Source organism: Marmota monax, unplaced genomic scaffold, assembly GCF_021218885.2.
Source record: "Marmota monax isolate L192 unplaced genomic scaffold, Marmota_monax_Labrador192_F-V1.1 WCK01_AAM20220418_F8-fsc00001, whole genome shotgun sequence".
Lineage (NCBI taxonomy): Eukaryota > Metazoa > Chordata > Mammalia > Rodentia > Sciuridae > Marmota > Marmota monax.
Window position 1 is genome coordinate 34,420,551 of NW_026693777.1, and position 21,072 is coordinate 34,441,622.

Here is a 21,072-nt window from a genome sequence, read left to right on the forward strand (position 1 = left end):
GCAAGAGCAAAAGCAAAAGTAATAGGCAAGAGAGAAAGAGAAGAAAATATGTCACCAGATTGGGGGAAACAACAACACCTACAGTCATGTAGCTTTGGAGTCTTGGGGCAGCTTTTCATGTTCTGACTGGGAAGTCCTGGGCAGACTGTCCTCTCCATGGGTGACACTCCCCAATGTTCAGGGAAAGACAACAATTAAATCTTGGCTGTTCAGTTTGTTTGCTTTTAAATGATGTATCAACACAATTTGTCCATATTATGAAAGATTAATTATTTTTAGAAATGTGTGTTTTATTTACTTAGATGCAGCTAAACTAAGTTCTGGTGAGAATAAAAAAGGGGGTCTTCCTAACTAAACCTGGAATTAAAATTCAACAGAAAATATAAATCTTAAGTAGAATTAATATAGGCCTGTGATGTGATTCTTACTAGAGTTCTATTGCTCTTCTCAGGAACTTTTCTTGTTTTTATTAGAAGCTTAGTTTTTTATTCACAACTGATATCCTATTCCCATGATGGTGACAGGTAAAATACCAGTGAGCTACATCAACCAGGCAGAGGCTTCTCTGCCACACATGGCTCATAGACAGCCTGTACTTATGGGCCACACAGTCACAGATGCCACCAAGAGCTTAGACAGCACTCCTCCACAGAAGTCCCAGTGGAGGGGAACAGACACCCCAGATTGACAACCGTCAGCAGTAAGAGCTCAGACGCAGGCAGACCATCTGACTCGCTACTCCAGTCTCAGGGAGAGTATGCTAGTGATCTATATCAGCCAGGGTGGAGGTTATGCACCATGGACCAGCTACAGAGAGCCTGAATTTGCAGACAGCTACCAGATTCTATGTAAGGAATAAGGTATTACTACCTCTCAATGTGACTACCATTACCCAAAAGCTCATTTCTCTTCTTAGTCTTTATCTTGCAAATAACTGCTCATTAATAATAGAATATATGATAAACTGCTTTGATTGATATTTCTCATCTTTCAAAGTTCTTGAGCTAACTTTTCTGTCTTTATTAGAAAGATAAGGACATCATCCTTCAACATATGGTATACTTCAAATCTACTAGTTATTTTGTTTACTTAATACATCAGAATATTTTATGCTTTCTTGCCTTTATATATAATTACCTCTGCATTAAACTATCTTCTGACTTCTCTGTGTAGCAATTATATAATAGTTGTTAAAAGTATAATTTCTTTTTTTGGAACAGGTGGTCATTTTTATGAGAAATGTGCAATCATTACAGAACATGTTGACTCATGGCATATTCATATCAGCATGGATTATACAGGGCAGGTCTCCAATGATAGGACTTTAAGCTCCCTGAGGACAAGTTCATGTATAGACACAATAAAGTTTTGACACTTGATGCAATCAATAATTATATCAAGGCCTCCTTTTAGTTCCTTTTGAACTACTTGTGAATCATTTTCTTATTTTTTGGAATACTATCTACTCTATAAGTACTTATTCTGCCAGAAAATAAAAGTGAAGTTTGAATAGCTGATTTTTTTTCTGTTATAATTGTCAGAGGAATTCAGAAGGAAGCATTCCATTCAACCAGAGAGTTAATGGATATTAGAGAGCTGAAAAAAATTACTTATTAAATCCACCAAAAGTAAGATATTAAGGGGAAGAAGTGTATGTTGAATACAATCTTTGCTATAAAATGGCAGGGCAACAATTCTACATATACTATGAACTTCTGTCAAATTACAAAGTAGGAGAATTAATTATCATAATTGAGAGTAAGCTGACTGAAACTATTGAAAATTGCTAAGAAACATTTTTTTACAATATGAATTTACTTCAATTACTATTAATGCTGGACTTGACAATCTAAAGACATGCCTATATAATAGAGAATGATTATCTGACTTCATTATGTTAAGCAAAATATTTAAAAAGAAAATTAAAATCAATGGATTACTATAATTTTCCTTGTAATATTGTCATATGATAATGGAGGGCTTTAAAATCTTCACTAAATGTATGACAAGTGATTTGAAAAAGACAGATATTTTGAAAAAGAACCAAATGGAAATCCTGGAAAAGACTAAAAAATCAAACTGAAAATTTGATGGAAATATTCACCAATAGATTAGACTACTTTTCACACAAATTCTCAGGGCTTGAAGACAAAGTATATAATCTTGAAAATAAAGTCAACAATAAAGAAAAGTTATTAAGAGATCATGACCATAATATTAAAAAAAATCTGTGATAAAATGAAGAGGGAAAAAAATCTAATAAATATTGTCATAGAATAAGGCTAAAATACAAAAAAGGAATGTATGATTATTTCAAGGAAATAATAGAATCAGAAATTTTCCCAAATCTTAGGAATTAGACTAAAGCCAAGTACAAGATGCATACAGAACCCCAAATAAGCAATATCAAGACAATTCTGTCCAAAACACATTATAATGGAAAACACCAAATATACAGAATAAACATAGAATTTTTAAAAGTCACAAGAGAAAAAGGGAAGGTCATATTTAGTGGTAACCCAATTCAGATTTTAACTGAATTTTCAACTGGTACCCTTAAAGCCAGGAGTGCTTAGAAAAAATATACTAAGCCCCAAAGAAAATAAGTGCCAACTGAGATTCTATACTAAGTAAAACAATCATTCAGACTTTAAGATGAAATAAAAATCATCCATAATATGTAGAAAGCAAAGTAATTCATAACCACACACCTGCCTTACAAAACACAGTGGAAAATTTCATGTAAATAAATGAAAAATAAAATAAAAACCAGCATAGGGATGAATTGCAATAAAAGAATAGTCAAAGGAGAATCTAGTCTGAAATAAGCATTATAAATAAATAAAAATTACTGGAAACAAAAATTATATCCTTACAATAACATGTAGTATATATTTTTCAAACTCTCCAATCAAAAGTCATAGATTGAAACAACCAACAATAAAAAATTAAAAAAAAAAGTCATAGATTGACAGATTGGATTAAAACACAAGAACAAACTATATGTTGTTTACAATAGATTGACCTTTTAGGCAAACATTCTACAGACTGAAAGTGTAAGGATCAAAAAAGATATGCAAATGGAGCACAGACATAAGCAGGAGTAGCTACTCTTATATAATATAGACTAGACTTCAAGACAAAATTAATAGAAGAGACAGGGAAGTTTACTTCATACTATTTGGGAATCATTCAACAAGATATATGGTTGTAAATATTTTACACCCCAAACAATGGTGCACCTCTATATGTAAAAAAACATTTCAGTAAAGAATCAAATAGAAGTTAATACAATTATACTGGATGATTTAAAGACGTGCCTATATAATAGAGAATTATATACAGAGAGCCTGAATTTGCAGACAGCCACCAGACTCTATGTAAGGAATAAGGTATTACTGCCGTGACTACCATTACCTAAAAGCTCATTTCTCTTCCTAGTCTTTATCTTGCAAATAACTGCTCATTAACAATAGAATGTATGATAAATGATGACCATGGGATATGTCAGCCAGATATAAATTAAATAAAGTCACTTTAGAACTAAACTAAATATTAATCAGTTGGACCTAACAGATATTTACAGAATATTTCACCTATACACAACTGAATTCATTTTCTTCTCAGCAGCACAATTAAGATGTCAATCAGGACTGATAATACTCATTTTTTTCTTGTAATAACTTTTACTTCTGCCTTGTTAATTTTATACAGAAGCAACTTGTAGACAAGGTGACCCGTCTAGCCAAGACCACCTCCTAAGAACACACAAAAGCCATTCTCATCTTTCACTCACAATGGGACTCTCCTGAGCCCCATAAGGAAGGAATCACCCATGATGATGTTGAAGTTCCCCCACCTCTACACCTCACCTCATGCCACAAACATCAGGTCTGTAGAGGAGCCTAAAATACCCCCCACATCCTCATCTCTTCCAGATCTCTGACAGGGGATCCCCTATTTCACCCATCTCCAGCAGGAAGAAGCCAGATAAAATGAAAGAAAATTTTAGATCAGTATCCCTGATGAACACGAATGCAAAAATCCTTAATAAAATATTTTCAAGCTGCATTTAAAAACAGATTAGAAGATAGTACACCATGTTCAAGTGGATTTCATCTCAGGAATGCAAGATTGGTTTGATAATAAATAAATGTAACACACCACATAAATAGTGTTAAGGACAATAATCACATGATCATCTCAAAAGACGTGGGGAAAAAAAACATGAAAGGCTCCTCAGAAGCTTGTCTGATTATTGCAAATGATTTAGAGGGATCTTGGGTGTCAGGAATCTAATGGCCATGCTTTATACACAAGTGTTCTAATTTGAGCAATGGCAGCTTGTTGTAAAGTAACATATTGCCCAACTCTGAAAAGATCATCATAATCAATGTAACCATCTTAACTAGCACCTTTCAACCACTAAGAACTAAGGCATATCCTATTCCCAGTCTCTCAATCAAGTTGAGGGTAAAAGTATATTTATTCTACTTTCTTGAACAGTGCATCACAATTCTTTAAATACAGCCAAGGTTATTGTTCATGCTCTAGCTGGCCAGCAGGATTTAGCTTAATAGGGCAAACAACTGAAGTATGCATTTCTCATTTGGCCAAAAAAGATGTAACGGGAGAGGGGGGAAAGTGGTGGTGGAGGGAACACCTCTTTAAAGGATGCTGTGGCAGCCATTGCTAAGGAAGGGGACACGTGCTGAGAGAGAGAGAACTTAGAAATAGCATTACCCCAAACAATGGTGAACCTATATATGTAAAACAAACTCTTTATTTAATAAAGAATCAAGTAGAAGTTAATACAATAATATTGGATGATTTAAGCACACCTGTTTTACCATGGGATATGTCAGCCAGATATAAATTAAATAAAGGCACTTTAGAACTAAACTAAATATTAATCAGTTGGACCTAACAGACATTTACAGAATAAGATACCAAACATGCAGCACAAACACGGGAGCTCTTGGCTCCTCATGATGCTTCATACCTATATTTTCCCAATCCTTTGAAATTAAAGAACTACTTTCTGGGTACCAGGGGCAACAAGAGTCTATTTCCACCAGCAAAACAGCGAGGTTAGCATTACTTACAGTATGTCCAGCCTTGAAAAGTCAAAATGATTGCTCAGCCCAATGACAATGTTGTAAAGTCTATATACATAACAAATCTAAGGCCAATATCATACTAAATGGAAAAAAAAACTAAAAATATTTCCTTTAAAATTAAGAACAAGACAGGCATATTCATTCTCACCACTTCTAGTCAGCAAAACCTTGGAATTTTAGTCAGATCAATCAGGCTAGAGAATTAAATTGAAGGGATACAAATAAGAAAAGAAGATGTCAAATTATCTGTGTTCTGTTGATAATGATATTATATTTAGAAGACTCAAAAAACTACCCCAGAAGACACTTAGAACTGATAAATTCAGCAAAGTAGCAGGATGCAAAACCAAAATATATAAATTAATTTCCTTCCTATACTCCAATAATGAATCCACTAAAAAGAAATCAGGAAAACTAATCCTGTTTACAATAACTTCAAGAAAATTACTTGATAATAAATCAAACCAAGGAGGTAAAAGACATTTACAACAAAAGCTACAGGACACTAAAGAAAAAAAAATGAAGAAGAATTTAGAAGATTGAAAGACCACCCATGTTCTTGAGTAGGCAGAATTAGTATTGTCCAAATGATCATATTATCAAAAGCATTATACAGGTTCAATGTGATCTCTATCAAAATATTAATAGTATTCTTCACCAAACTAGAAAAAAACCTCCTAAAATGTATTTGGAAAAATAAAAGACCCAGAAAAGCTAAAGCAATCCTGGGCAAAAAGAGCATCACAATACCAAACTGTGAATTATACTAAATGCTACAGTAACATAAACACCATGGTATTGACATCAAAACTGACATGAAGACCAATAGAAAAGAATGCAAACTGAAGAGATAAATGTACAATCATCTGATCCTTGACAAAATTATCTAAAACATACAGAAGAGAGAGTCTTTTAAACAAATTGTTCTGGCAAAACTGGGTATCCATATGTAGAAGAATGAGACTAGATCTCTATCTCTCACCCCTCACAAAAGACAACTCAAAATGAATCAATGACCTAGGAATTAGACCAGAAACATTGCAAGTGCTAGAAGAAAACATAGATACAATACTCCAACGTATTATCAAAGGCATTGACTTCCTTAACATCACTTTAAAATGCAAGAAATAAAACTGAGAGTCAATTAGTGAGATGACATCAAATTTAAAACTTTCTGCTCAGTAAAGGAAAAAAGAGCATAAAGAGAGAACCTACAGGAGGGAGAAAATCCTTGCCTCCTAGTTCTCCAACAGTGAATTAATATCCAGAATATATAAAGAACTAAAAAACTCAACACCAAAAATAACTCAATTAATAAATGGGCAAAAGAAAGAAACAGACACTTCTCAAAAGAAGAAATACAGATGGCCAACAAATTCACAAATGGGTGATATGGTGGTACATAAAATGTATTACTTGTCAGTAAACACTATCAAACTATATATAAATACATGGATGATTGTATAATTTATATATAAAGTTTTTCATCCATTTTAAGTATTCTTTTAAAATCAATATCTGAGAAAAATCTACCTTAAGCTATAGGTTATGTGGTAAATTTGGAAGTAAATAAGGACTTGTGGATAGATGCCAGATATCAACCAACTTGAATTTATTCACTGAATTCTGTTTAGGAAAATTATTGAAGCAGACTTTATGGTACAAAGTATAACAGAATCATCGATGTGATTATTTCACAAAAGCAATATTTTGTGAAATAAGTACTTATTATAATATTTTATAATTTAATAATAAGTATGAAACGCTTTTGTACCATAAAGATAAGTCTCTGAATATCTCAAATCAAAGTATCTAAATTTAAAAACGTTTTACTTTTATGAACACAAGTTATTTATACTATTTGTAACATACAGTGTTTAGTTATTTAACATAAATTATTTTCTTTCAAACTGTCTATTTCTTGAATTTTTAAATTATTTTCTTTTAAACCTTCTACTATGGTATTTTGTATTTTATATATCTTTTTAATAGTAAACTTATAAAATATACACATACATTATTTATATTGAGGAAGTTGTATTAGAAAATATGTTGGGTTTGTTATTTAAAAAAAATTACCATGAAGTAGGTAGAAGGAAACAAAAAGGATAGCTTTAGAGTAATAAGATGGAAGGGAAATTCCATTAAACAAAATTGTCTACACTCACTATATCGCAGCTAATCAAACAACAATTTCAAGGCTATTTTAAACAAGGCACTACCCAGAGAGAACCCAGCTTATTACAAGGTCAGAAATTAATTGTAAACATCTATCCTGGTCATACTAAGTGGCAGTCTCAGCATTTTAACAACTCCCACTGAAGTTTGGATTCCCAGAGCTCCAGCAAATCCCCCTGCTCCCTGCCCCACATCAAGTGGTTCACATCTTTTAAAGAGGCAGAAAGTAGTATACAGAATTATAAAGCATCACAGAAAATAGAAATCAGATATTACATACTGAAAAATAATTTGAAATGTTGATTTTCATACTCTGTCTTTAGAAAAGGTAAGTGAAAATATTATAGAGGGATAATTCATTAGATGTTTAATAATGGTATTTTAATTAGTTTTGAGTTAGTTATCAGGGAAAGGCTTTGGATTCTGAGGCACCAAACCCTCTCTAACTCACAGTGGACTGGGATCAACAATTTCTGTGAAAATTGAGGGGAAATATGCTCTCAAATGATATTCAGAATTATATTGTTAATGATTAATGATGAATAGAGGTAAGAAAGATTAATCTTGATCCGACAGAAAACTCATACCATTGTTGAAAACACTGGAAAATCTAGCAACACATAGGTTTTTTTCCAGTCGGAGGTATTTGTTTTCATCAAATTTCAGGGTTAGTAGAACATGTAAATAAGTATATTTTAAAAAATAAACACATTTTGACAGTTGGAGAAGGAGCTGGAGTGAGAGAATTGTTGACCCAAACTAGATCTTTGGAAAATCTCTGCATGAAGATGACTACTAGATCATAAATTAAAAAAGATATCTTGGAGAACTTCAAGAGAAAAATCTTTAGAAGATATTCATATTCAAAAAAATGAAGAAAATTTAAATGATTCAAGAATGTTACTATAAATGCTGTACATAGCAGAAAAAGCAGAATAGCAAGCTTCCAAATACATATGGCAGCCAAAAATGCAAATTTATAAACTACACTAGATTCCATTTACAGTGTGTCCTTGAGTGCCTGAGAGTGAAACATATTTCAGTTCAAGCAGTTGTATAGAACTGGAATAATTCATATGATAATGTTAAATTAATTTGTTAAAATTAATTTAACAATAACAATTTTAATTTAAGGTTAATTTTAACTGAAAGTTAAAAACAAAGTATATATAGTGGTTTACATTCTACTAAATATAATTCATATCCTATAAATTTTATCACTTTAAGTACACATTCAATGATTTTTATTATATTTACTTAGTTGTGCAATCATCCCCATAGTCTTATTTAAATCATTTTCATCACCACACAAAAAAAATCTCATATACCTATTTGTAAACACTTTCCAGACTAAGATAACTAACATGCTTTCTGTATTTATGTTTGTCTTTTCTAGGTCTTTCATATACATCAAATTTATAAATGGAATCCATATAAATGGAATGTAGTCTTTTTCAGGCTTCTTTACTATTATGTTTTTGAGGTTAATCTCTGCTTTAGCAAAAGTATGTATAATTTTTACCAAACAAAATCACTGAGAATTAAATTTACATTTTCTTTAATTGGCTATGATGAAAGGAGAAGCAAATATTTTCTTGAATCAATTATTTTTATCTTAAGTAATATCTATTGTATACACATAGGTAAGAACAGAAATGTTCACATCAATTGTTTTTATATTCATTGCATCTCTTTGGGGGTGGTCCTGTCTATAAGACCTGGGAAGATTTACTTAATAGTGTGGGTCTTGATTTCTCATTTATTAAAAAGGTTTGGGAAATAAATGACTACAAAATTCCCTCTATTTTCAATTTCCTGCAAAGCACAAAATAAATTGTTAAGTAAAAGTTAAAAGTAATTATAATAAAATGTGTGATTAGAAAATTTTATTAGAAAATTTTCCTTACCAATAGAATTTTTGTCAGAACCATATAATTTCTTTTTTTACACTTATACTGTCTTTGTAATATTCACACAATAACAATAGGCATATTAAACACAAACCTGAAGAAATATTTTTTAGAGAACTTGCTTGTGGGGCTAGGGATATATCTTAGTTGTAGTGCTTGCCTCGCATGCACAAGACCTTGGGTTCAATCCCTAGCACCACACACACACACATACACACACAAAAAAACCTTGCTTGAAAAGGGAAAAGAAGGAATAAAAGAAGCAAAAACTGAGAAAGCATCAGCATAAGTGAATGCCAACTTTCCCACTGAAATAAAAGGCTTACTTAATCAATCTATGCTTAATTGTATTGATTTATTTTTCAAGTTTGTGTATTTTCATATCATAGGGCATAAAATTTCATGTATTATTTATTCATCCAAAATTATAGTTGGTATATCCATTTCACCTAACAATTACCAACCCTTATTTTTCTCCAAACTGCATCTAATTATTGATATTACCATACAAGTCCCCAAAGCAAGACTCCTGCTCATGCACATAATAATCATGTCACACAAAACTGCAAGATGTATGGTGTGCTGGCTGTGCCTCTGCAAAAACCCACCTGCCAACACCACGGGGCAGTATCCCATTATTCAGTGCCCTCTTGATTTGACCTATAGATGTTTCATCATTTTATCTGCCCACCAATTGTAAGCCTTACCTTATTCATTAAAAAAAAAAAAACTAAGGTAGGAAAATTAAGGTATTTTTGATAATGACAATATTTTGACTGAAACCTGAGTAGAAATGAAAACAAAGAGAGAATTATAGTTATTTGGAAAAAAAGGAAGAGGTGCTTTCTACTCATCTTCATATCTTTATTCACTCCCTTTTCTTAGTACACCATACTTCCTAGTCACTGTTCCTAATTTTTTTTTCTTTTTTTACACATTCTCAATACCTCACTCTTCTTTGTTTGCTGACTCTGAAGCCCATTTTATTTTTCAAAATATTTTGAAGATGGCATCAAAGCCTGAAGTTTTATCTGAAAGTTTAATCTTCCTACAAACATTGGTGCTAACTATGATTCTTTTTTCTCTCTTTGTATATAAAGAACTTCTGGATACTTTCTGAATTGGGTAAATGAATCATAAAAATGGATCTGTTGTGACTGAGTTTATTTTACTTGGATTTTCTGGACAATGGGAACTTCAGATTTTCTTCTTTGTGACATTTTCCTTGATCTACTGCGCTACTGTGGTGGGAAACATTCTTATCATGGTCACAGTGATAGTTAGTTCTGCCCTTCATTCTCCCATGTACTTCCTCCTTGGAAACCTTTCTTTGTTGGACATGTGTCTCTCTACTGTCACAACACCCAAGATGATCACAGACTTGCTTGCTGAGCACAAGACTATCTCTCTATGGGGTTGCATGACCCAGATGTTCTTTATGCACCTCTTTGGGGGTGCTGAGATGACGCTTTTGATAATCATGGCTTTTGACAGATATGTAGCCATATGTAAACCCCTGCACTACAGGACAATAATGAGCCACAAGTTGCTGAATCGGTTTGTGATACTTTCATGGATAATTGGTTTTATACACACTATGAGCCAGATGGTATTGACAGTGAACTTGCCTTTCTGTGGCCACAATGTTGTGGATAACATATTTTGTGATCTTCCCCTTGTGATCAAGCTTGCTTGTGTTGAAACTTATACCCTAGAATTATTTGTCATTGCTGACAGTGGGCTTCTCTCTTTTATCTGTTTCATCCTCTTGCTTGTCTCCTACACTGTCATCCTGGTCACCGTGCAGCAAAGGGCATCTGGGGGGCTCTCCAAGGCTCTGTCCACATTGTCTGCCCACATCATTGTGGTCACTCTGTTCTTTGGACCCTGTATTTTTATATATGGCTGGCCTTTCAGTGGTTTTGCAAGTAATAAAACCCTTGCTGTATTTTACACTGTTATTACACCCTTAATGAATCCTATTATTTACACTCTGAGAAACCAGAAAATGCAAGGGGCCATGAGAAAATTATGGTTCCAGTCCTGTTAGTTCCTCACAGAACTTCTATATTTGAGCACTATGTAATTAACACAAATTTTAAATACTATAGTAAGATAGATTGAATGGATTGTGTATCATACTTTCTTGTACTTTTTATGTTAGAAGCATAACCAGTGAGGAAAAAAATACCAAGTTACTTTAAACTGGCAGTTAAAGGTGTTATAATAGCTCTAATAAAAACAATGAGCCCTACAGAAAAACAGACATATGAAATCATTGAACATTTTTCCCTTAGACTTTCAATATCGGTTTACTGGTCAAAGAATAATTATATAAAAAATAAATATTCTTAGTAATCATTTTAATAGGTATGGAAAATTAATGGTATTAATAGATTTATACATCATTTACTTAAATACTATGAATAAATTATGATTTATATAAGTTAATAAAGGGGAAATATAATTCTAATTTCTCCAATCTTTGAGGCAAATGTCAGTAAATTCAAAAGTAAAGTGAGTATAAGGAAAAATTCATGTAAAGGACAATTTCAACAGAAACACAAAAAGCAAATCTTCACCTTAAATGCTGTGAATATAAGTATGCACAGCTAACTTTGAAACCTCAGTAAATTAAAATAAAAACAAAAGCATGTTCCTTTATTTTGAGTAATATACAATGTCACTTTAATTTTAGCCTTTTTAAAGGATTTATATCAAAATAGTACATAGCAAATTTAAAACAAAAGGAAGTGAGACATAAAGCAAATTTAGAATATAGGCTATTGTAAACCATACTGAAGTCTATTGATCCTTAGTAAACAGCAAGAGCATAATCTCAGAGTCATGGGTTATAGAACATCCTCTATGTCTTTAACACAAGGTGAAATATGCATCTAATGATTGGTGGAATTATACTGCATTTAATAAAACATGTGTAAGATCATTAGTCTGTAGTGCAGCACACTCAAGATTCTAAATCCTTTGATTACAAAATGAACTTGTTAGAAATATTTAAAATACATTTTTAAATTAATTAATATGATAAGATGCTGGGTGTAGTGGTGCACACTTTTAATACCAGTGACTTTGGAGGCAGGAGGATTGCAAGTTCAAAGCCAGCCTCAGCAATTTAGTGAGGGCTCGAGAAATTCAGTGAGACCCTGTCTCTAAATAAAATATGAAAAAGGGCTGGGGATGTGGCTCAGTGATTAAGTGCCCCTGGGTTCAAATCCCAGGACCAAAAAAAAATTAAAATATAAAGAAATAAAATGATAAGATGGAATTTCATCTGAGACCCAGAAGGGAAATTGAATTACATCCTAGGGGGATAAGCTAGATCTGAGTCATTTCCTACTCAGATAGTCCAGAGAGCCTTTGCCTGGAGCTCCAACTATTAGTACCTTGAGTTTGGGAGAGCACTGTTGATAGGGCTTTGAACCTATACAGGGTGAGGGACTGATGGAAGGCCGCCTTGAAAGCTTAAACAGGAAAAAGGAGGGAAAAAAGAAAAGGAAAGCCAGCCCAGCAGAAGCAGATGGCAAGAAAAAGAATGTCTGCTCCAACCTTCACTCTTGGAAGTGACTAAAACAATTGTTTCCTTAAGAAAAGTTTGGCTAATCATTACATTCTTTTTATGATTTGACACATCAAGGTAAGTAATTTTTAAATGTGCTAAACAGTAATATAAACCAGAAAATAATAAATAAAATATTACTTTCAAAATGGTTAAGAGTTACTTTAAAAGATAAACCTGAAACCATTTATCACTAACAGATCCTACCAAGTCTACATCTACTTTTTGTTTTGCAGCAAAATAAAATCTCAAAAAATAAATTACATAAGCAAATGTGATGAAATATATGCAAGACTAATTACTGAAATTTGTAAAATATTTATAAAATAAGTGAAATAAGGCCTAAATGAAAAAATATATGTACACAAATTGAAAGACTCAGAAACAAAATTTTTTCTTCTCAAATATTTTTAAAACATCTTCAAGCCAGATGCTGTGGCACATGCCTGTAATCTCAGCAACCAGGAAGCCTGAAGCAGGAGGATAACAAGTTCAAGTTCAGTATCAGCAAATTAGTGGGGCCCTAAGCAACTTAATAAAAATCTGTCTCAAAACAAAGCAAAAACCAGACATACAAACAAACAAACAAAAAACCAGGCTGGGGATATGACTCAGTTGTTAAATCTCCCTAGGTTGAATCCCTGCTACCAAACAAACTTTAATCCCAAGTGAACATCTAATAAACTTTCATAAAATTTAACAGGTGAATAGTAAAATTTTTTTTAGAAAATTTAAATACTTACAATAGCCAGCGTGGTCTTGAAAAACTAAAAGAAAACTAGAGAACATATTTTAATTGTTCTTAAGAACTTCTAAACACACGCAATAATTAAGATAGCATGACATTGATATAAAAATGGCAATGCATCAATTGAACATAACAGAGGGTCCAAAGTAGATCCCAGCCATGTTTTCTTTCTGCTCTACTTCACAGGACTCTGAATGGTATCATATGCTGAAAACTATCCCTGTCTCCTCTGGCTCCCTCCCATTTCTCCTTCACAGGCACTTCCATTAATAAATTCTTACATGTCTACTCACATCTTGGTGTCTGCATTTCAAAGATTATGAATTATTACAGGCCATTATAAATTAAGTTCTTGTTAAACATCATTATATCTGTCTTTTGGTGTACATGTGCATGATGAACACATAGGCAAAAGAGAAAGATAAAGCATACATACACATAGATATCAACATAAATGTAGATGTAGATTTTGGGTTGTGTCCATACTTGCTGTCTGTAGAGGCAAATATAGTGGCTAACATCAGTAGTATCCACTATGTGAATCATTTTTTCTTGGATGCTCAGTAGTGTTTCTGCTTTTATGTTTAGAATTATTTATTGTGGATATTCAATTAAGATACAAACATTTTTATATGTCAATGCCATGCCCACATATTCATCCACATGCCTCTGCACCAGACCTTTATGTCTCCAATTTTCCAGTTCATTTCTTTACAGGAACCTGACCATGGAGACAGTCAATGATTGCTGAATATCTATCTACATTTGTACCCTGGAACATTTCTTCCACACAAAGTTCATGATATGATGCAATGCTTGCAGGTCTATCCATTTGAAAGAACTGACTTATATACTGTCTTTTCAAAGCTGGGTTGGGTTATGATCATCATGCAGATAATATTTAACCTTTCTATTCTCTCACATACCAATTCAAACTCTGTATAAATCAAGCTTGGGATGTTTCATCTTCCTTCAGTTGTTACACAGGACCCTTTATGGCCACCTGAGGCTCATGCTACCTGTTCATCTGCATATGCAACTTTTTGCTCTCTGGTTCTTTTTGATTTGGCTTCATATGCATCATTTTCAATGTATGATGGACTGTGGTTGTCCTACTTTATAACATTGGTAAACAGGGTGCAACCCCAATGGAAATTATAAAACATGAGCAAGTAGTGCCATGTGGGTAAGTCCAACTCTTCTAAGGCTGGGTAAAAAGGATCTGTTGTTTTAGAAGAGGTATAATTCTATGCTACAAATGGCATGGCTCTATTTCTGCATTTTATTTATTCACTAGGACTCTCCATGAGCTCCATAATTCCATCTTTTTCCACCTTTGACTCCTCCAGCATTTTAGGGTCTGATAGTTTGTTTGGCCTAAATAACAGAGCTGGGTGCAACACAGTATGGACAAATGTTTTACTAAAAGCTGTCAGTATTCTTTATTATTTTATATATAGATCAAACTCCAGGCCTGGAATTATATCTATGTTGGTGATTTGTTTCTACAAAACCTTGAGGTCTATTAGATATGCTACTTCATTCTCTCTGATAAGAAGTGCAAGGAAAATCAATTTTTCTTTTATTTTAGAAAAGATACACTACATATTTTTGACTGAAATGGAAAATCAACGACCTCATATAATTTATTTCTCACCATGTGGGGTTCAACTTTTGCTCATATTGCCTAATGAACATAATATTGTTGATACGATTGATCCTTCTCATGATCAATGGACTGGTCAGGTATGTCAAAACTCTTTGGACTATACTTTTATGGAGAACAGGATAATTGGCATTGCGCTGAGGCAAACTATCAATATTATTATCCCAAATACATGAAAACTGTCTGTTGTCTTAATTACAATTGAAATGAAAATGAATACACACTTTCACAGTCTTTGCCTAGTTGTTAAATTCTATGTTTCAAGAAAGTTACCTCAATTAAATGGTTTATAAAGTTTTCTGGTTTATAAAATCCTACTTTTCATTTCCTTTAATCAAACACTTTCAAAATTCAATCTTAGGAGGTCAAACTTTCAGAATTCTAGAATGAGGAGGTACATAAATAAACTTTGCTATAGAAAAATCACAAGAAAAATGTTATATTCATTTTTTTCAGATATTTGAAAATTAATCAAATCCTTGCAAATAGGAAGAGAAATCATTTGAGAAAAACTGGGGACAGAGGTCAATGTGTATGGAACACCTCATAGAATTACTTCTGAGTGCAGGAGAAGTATGATCCATGTTGTATTTCCCTGAAATCCCAAGTAGCATTATTGCTATTACTTGACCTGTTCTTGAGCTTGCTGGTGTGTGAATAAGGAATAATCCATAGGGTATTGTTCAAAATCAGTGGCAATTATTTAATATTTCAGCTGATTAATGCTAAACAGCCCAGGAAAACAAGAGGATAGTCAAAACTTAAAAAGGAATTCTTGGGGAAAAGGTGATCCATAGGTCTCAATAATCTCTTGTTTATGATTTGCCTAAACCCTGAAGAGGCAATAATTGAAGGATAATTGTCTAAATGTGCACATAGTCTTTTTTTAGTAATTGTGTAAAATCTATGGGTTGAAGCCATTTCTGAAAATGCCTAATTGATAGCTGATTATTAAGGTAAATGAACAGAGACCTCAACAACTTCATACTAGACTGTGCACAGACTATACAGAACTAGTCCAGGAAAGAAACATACGAATGTAAAACAACTGGAAAAGGGAAAAAACTAACAAAAATAACCTATACAGGAGAGATGAAGAGAAATTACCATCCAAGTTAACGCATATACATGAAATGTATAATTTTTAGTAAGAAATATAAGAAAGGCAAGGAAGCAGAAAAATAAGAGCCATCAAGAAATCAAAATTCGAACAATAGAAACTGTTTTTGGATTATTGGGATACATTTCTAGTCTCCCTGTCCTATACTCAGGAGGCCCAGTTTGCTGTGTTATACAGGTGCTGGAAAACCTATAGGAAGAATACATGACAGACATGCTGAAAATCAGACAAAAACTTCTTCAAGTTTATATCTGAATTAGAGAAACTGTGGAGAACAATATCCACAAGTTTCTCACTTTTCAAAAGATCAAATAGTGTGACACTTGGCTCTTATATATTTGTATTAAATAGGATTCAATGGCTTCTCTCAAGTGGTACTAATTCTGGGAAAAGCAGAGGCCACACATTAAGTTAAATTATCCATACCTGGGGATATTTGCCTAATCCCAGAACTCATAACATAAAGAAATTTATGAAGTAGCCCCTTGCTTAAAAGAATAAGTTATATGCATCCCATTAGATGGGTAGACATAAGAGCAAAATGAAAAATCAAGAGAAAAAAAAAAACCCAAACAGCTCATAACACATCAACAACTGAATCAATCAACAAAAGAGTAGAAGAAATGTCAGAGAAAGAATTTAGGAAGTTGATACTTAAAAGTATTTAATGAATTAAAGAATATGTAAGGAGTGAAATTAGACAGAATATACAGAAAGTGAAAGATAATTTCAATACAGATATTGAGATTCTGAAAAAGAAAACAGAGAAAATCCTGGAAATGAAAGATTCAATAAACCAAACTTAAAATTCAATGAAAAGTCTCACCAATATATTATGCCACTTTGAAGACAGATTTATTTTTAGGCCTTGAAGACAAATAATCTTGAAAATAAAGTTGACCATAAAGAAAAGATGTTTATGACCAGAATATTCAAGAAATCTGGGATAATATCAAGAGAACAAATCAATCATTGGGGTAGACATAGGCTCTAAAATACAAATTAAAGAAATACAGAATCTTTTCAAATAAAGAATATTAGAACATTTTCCAAATCTTAGGACTGAAATGAAAATTCAAATACAAGAAACATAAACTGCAAATAGAAAGAATCCAAATACATCTTCTCCAATATGTAGAAAAAAATAGAGGCAGATCTCTGTGCTGTGCAGACATCCATGCTGTGGGCTCTCCATCTACAATGTGGCTGCCCCACCATCACTGAGTGACCTGCCTTGGCTGTGTCATCTCCCACCATGGCTGCCTCAATTTTGGGATACTGCAGCTGCCTCCATAGTCATCACAACATGGAATCCTCCGTCTTGGGACACTCGACAGTGCCTGGAGGAAGCCACCGGCCACAGCACTTACTGTCACAGCTCTGCATCTCCAAATGCAGCTGCCCACCGTCACTGTGCTGACCCCTGTCACTGCCCCATCTTCAAACATGGCCAACTCCATCTTGGGGCAACTTTGACATCATCTTGGGAAAACTCTGCCAATGCCATGGCCATCTTGAGCTTCCATCTTGGGACACTGGCTAGGGCCTAGAAGCCCAACATTAAGGTACCTACAGGTTTGCCATGCTGCTTTCATCTAGAGACACCAGTCAGGGCCTAGAGGACCATCACAAGGTGCCTGCAGGCTTGGTTATACCTGTGGTCTTCTGGCTAGGTGTGCTAATAGCCACCATCTTGCTAAAGAGGCTGGAGAGAGCCATACATTGGGAAGGATGGGACCAGATATTGAAGGTCAGTAGGTTGGAAAAGGGTGTGAGGGCATCTGCCATCCAGTCTGCCACTACTGGGTTCCCAGTGCACACTTAGGCCAACACTTGCTAGGACCTGGCACCAACCCAGTCCCTGACTCCCTCCCTAATCTGGCATCCATCAATTCCCTGGTCCAAACAGGACCCTCCAACTCCCCAGACCCTAGTCTTCCAACCCCTCCCTAGCCAACAACCCAGCCCAGCACTCTGAGCTATGTGGCCAGCCTACAGCTCTCAGTGCCTGGTACTTATCTGCCCAATACAGAACAGTTCTCTACTACAGGTGTACAGGTCCCAGTGCTTAGGACTGATGGAGAGAGAGGTGCTTGGTTGGGATATCTAAAGGGCACAGACAGGAGAGATACAGTTTAGAGACTAAATCAGACACCAGGAATTACAGGGTCAGGGACCTAAGGAGCTAAGATCAGGCTCCTATATCACACAAATGGAACCCAAAGGAGATTCTTAGAATACAGTATTCCAATGGGGACTGGCAATGGCTGTACCCCACCTCCAGGCTAACCTACTAAGGTTAACCCTACCACCCTAGTAACCCTCACCATCCTGAGGGTGAAGATACCAACAAACTTCAGCTATACCAACAAACTCCCTACCTATCAGCTGAGAAGGGATGCAGAAAAGTTTTTGAACTCCAACAGAAACAATTGTTCAATTTTCCTTTGAGTTTTTTTTCTTTTCTTTTTCTGCTCTCACATCCCCACCATTTTTGAAAGCAAGTACTTTTTATGCATCAGGCTATTGAGGACTGGGATGTCTGAACAGTATATTATGGGAGACCAACCTTGCATGTGACTGAGTCACACTTCCTGGCTGGGTGCTGAGGCACTCAGTCACAGAAATGTGGCAGAGCTTTCCCCACTCTTCTTGGGTTCAAGGATTGGTGTCTCGTGCATGGGTGTTGTCTTGCTACAGCCCCATGAGTGAAGTTATGCTCACCTGTTCCTTTGTAATATAACCCCTTGCCCTGTTTAGGATAGAATGTTCCATGGAAGTGCCTTGTGTGTGTCCCTTTCTCTTACTGTGCCCTTGGGTGTGGCCTACCCAGGTGTCAGTCAACCTGCTGACAGTGGACATCATGAAGATAGACTCAGCCTCCTGAAACCTGACCTCTTGCCTCATTTAAATAGCTTCTCCTCAATAAGGGGTCAGTACATGCTCTCTCTCTCTTTCTGTGGACCCTTAAGGTCAGAGGAGCCATCACAGTGACCTCAAAGAAAGAGGTATTTGTGTCTCTTGTGTGGGTATTTTGCGCATCCCAGTTAGCCCAGTTCATCTGGAGTAACCCCTGAGCCTTTTAGTCGCAAGAACAGAAACCCGGCAGTATATTAGTTTTTTGTGTATTTTTAAATTTGTTCCTCTTTTTAATTATTTTATATATATATATATATATATATATATATATATATATATATATATGTGTGTGTGTGTGTGTGTGTGTGTGTATTTATTCATTTTTTTCCTCCAACTTATCTGTTTCCCTGGATTCTCTTTCTCTCTTTTCTTCTGCTAATAGCCAACTTCTATTGATTCTTCTTTCACTTTTCCTTTGATCTTATATTTCTATCTTTTCCCCTCCTACCTTATAAACATCACATCTTTTACCACTCCTGTTCTCTCTTTTTCCACCATTGGAAATTGTAAAGCCTGTTGCATAGTCTATATATTGCAGACAATAATTGAGCACATCATTTCTATTTATTGCAAGAAAATTGTAGGCATCTTAATAGGAGCTATTTGATTTAAGGCTGTGCATTTTTTGCATAGGGTGCTGTTAATACTGATCTCTCCATTAAAGGCAAGATACTGGAAACCTGCAGGGACACTATAAGTCTATAGGGTTAAAATTGTAATACCTCAGATCCACACTGCTAGATGGGAAGACACACAGACAATATGAAAAACAAGGAAACAAAGCACTCCAAACAAACCAAGATGCTCTAATAATAGAATCCATTGACAACACAGTAGAAGAAATGTCAGAGGAGTTCAGAATGTACATACTTAAATGGATCTGCAATGCAGAGGATAAAGTTAGGAGTAAGGATAAAAGATCACTTCAATAAAGCGATAGAGATTATGAAAAGAAATCAAGCAGAAATCTTAGAAATAACCAAATTAACAACACCATGGAAAGTATCACCAACAGACTAGACCACTTGGAAGACAGAATAAGAGTAGAATTTTCAAATTTACATGAGCACAATAGCAGATCACATTTAGAAGGAAATCAATTTGGATTTCAATTGATTTCTCAACTCAGACCATAAGAACTAGAAGGGCTTGGAATAATATGTACCAAACTTTCAAAAACATGGAGGCTAACCAAGATTACCATACCCAGAAAAAATATCATTCAGAATTGAAGATGCAATAAAAACCATCCACCATATCTAGAAACTAAATGAATCCATAAGCATTAAGCCTACACTATGAAACACTCAATGAAATATTTCATGAAGAAATGAAAAATAAATATGAAAATCAGCATAGAGATGAATTGCACTAGAATATTCAATTAGATGTGAATCAAGTCTGAATAAACATTAGAAAGAAATCAAAATGGCTATAAATAAAAGTCATCTTTCTCTAATAACATTGAATGTAAGTGATCTAAACTCTTTAATCAAAAGAATTAGATTGGTAAATTGGATTAAAAAATCAAGACTCAACAATATGTTGCTTGCAAGATACTAACCTATAGACAAGAAATCCACAGAATGATGGTGAAGGGATAAAAAAATATCATGCAAGTAGAAAAAATAGAAATCATGGATAGCTACTCTCATATCAGACAAAGTAGATTTCAAATCAAAATTAACCAGAAGAGACAAGGAAATTCACTTCATAGTGGTTAAGGAATCATGCAACAATAAGATATAATAATTTTATTTTTTATTAGTTGTTCATGACAATGCAATGATCTTGACATATCATACATTTGAATCAAATGGGATACAATTTCTAT

The 21,072-nt window shown here is 34.2% G+C and overlaps 1 protein-coding gene across 2 annotated transcripts; it reads left to right on the forward strand.

Annotated features, from left to right (window-relative positions):
• The first annotated feature begins 10,337 nt into the window (after positions 1 to 10,337).
• Positions 10,338 to 20,861, forward strand: LOC124104662 (olfactory receptor 4L1). Of its 2 annotated transcripts, XM_046461723.1 has the most exons (2): positions 10,338 to 11,242; positions 20,837 to 20,861. In XM_046461723.1, the coding sequence occupies exons 1-2, from the start codon at positions 10,338 to 10,340 to the stop codon at positions 20,859 to 20,861; spliced, it is 930 nt and encodes a 309-aa protein (XP_046317679.1). The 2 variants fall into 2 exon arrangements, with proteins under 2 accessions (XP_046317679.1, XP_046317680.1); XM_046461724.1 differs by lacking the exon at positions 20,837 to 20,861 and having other exon boundaries at positions 10,338 to 11,258.
• Positions 20,862 to 21,072: the final 211 nt, after the last annotated feature.

Excerpts from the sequence above, each read along its gene's own strand:
- LOC124104662 (XM_046461723.1), top strand. The coding sequence starts at position 10,338 with ATGAATCATAAAAATGGATCTGTTGTGACTGAGTTTATTTTACTTGGA. Across the intron at positions 11,243-20,836 it reads GGGGCCATGAGAAAATTATG|GGATAAAAAAATATCATGCA; the intron begins GTTCCAGTCCTG and ends ATGATGGTGAAG.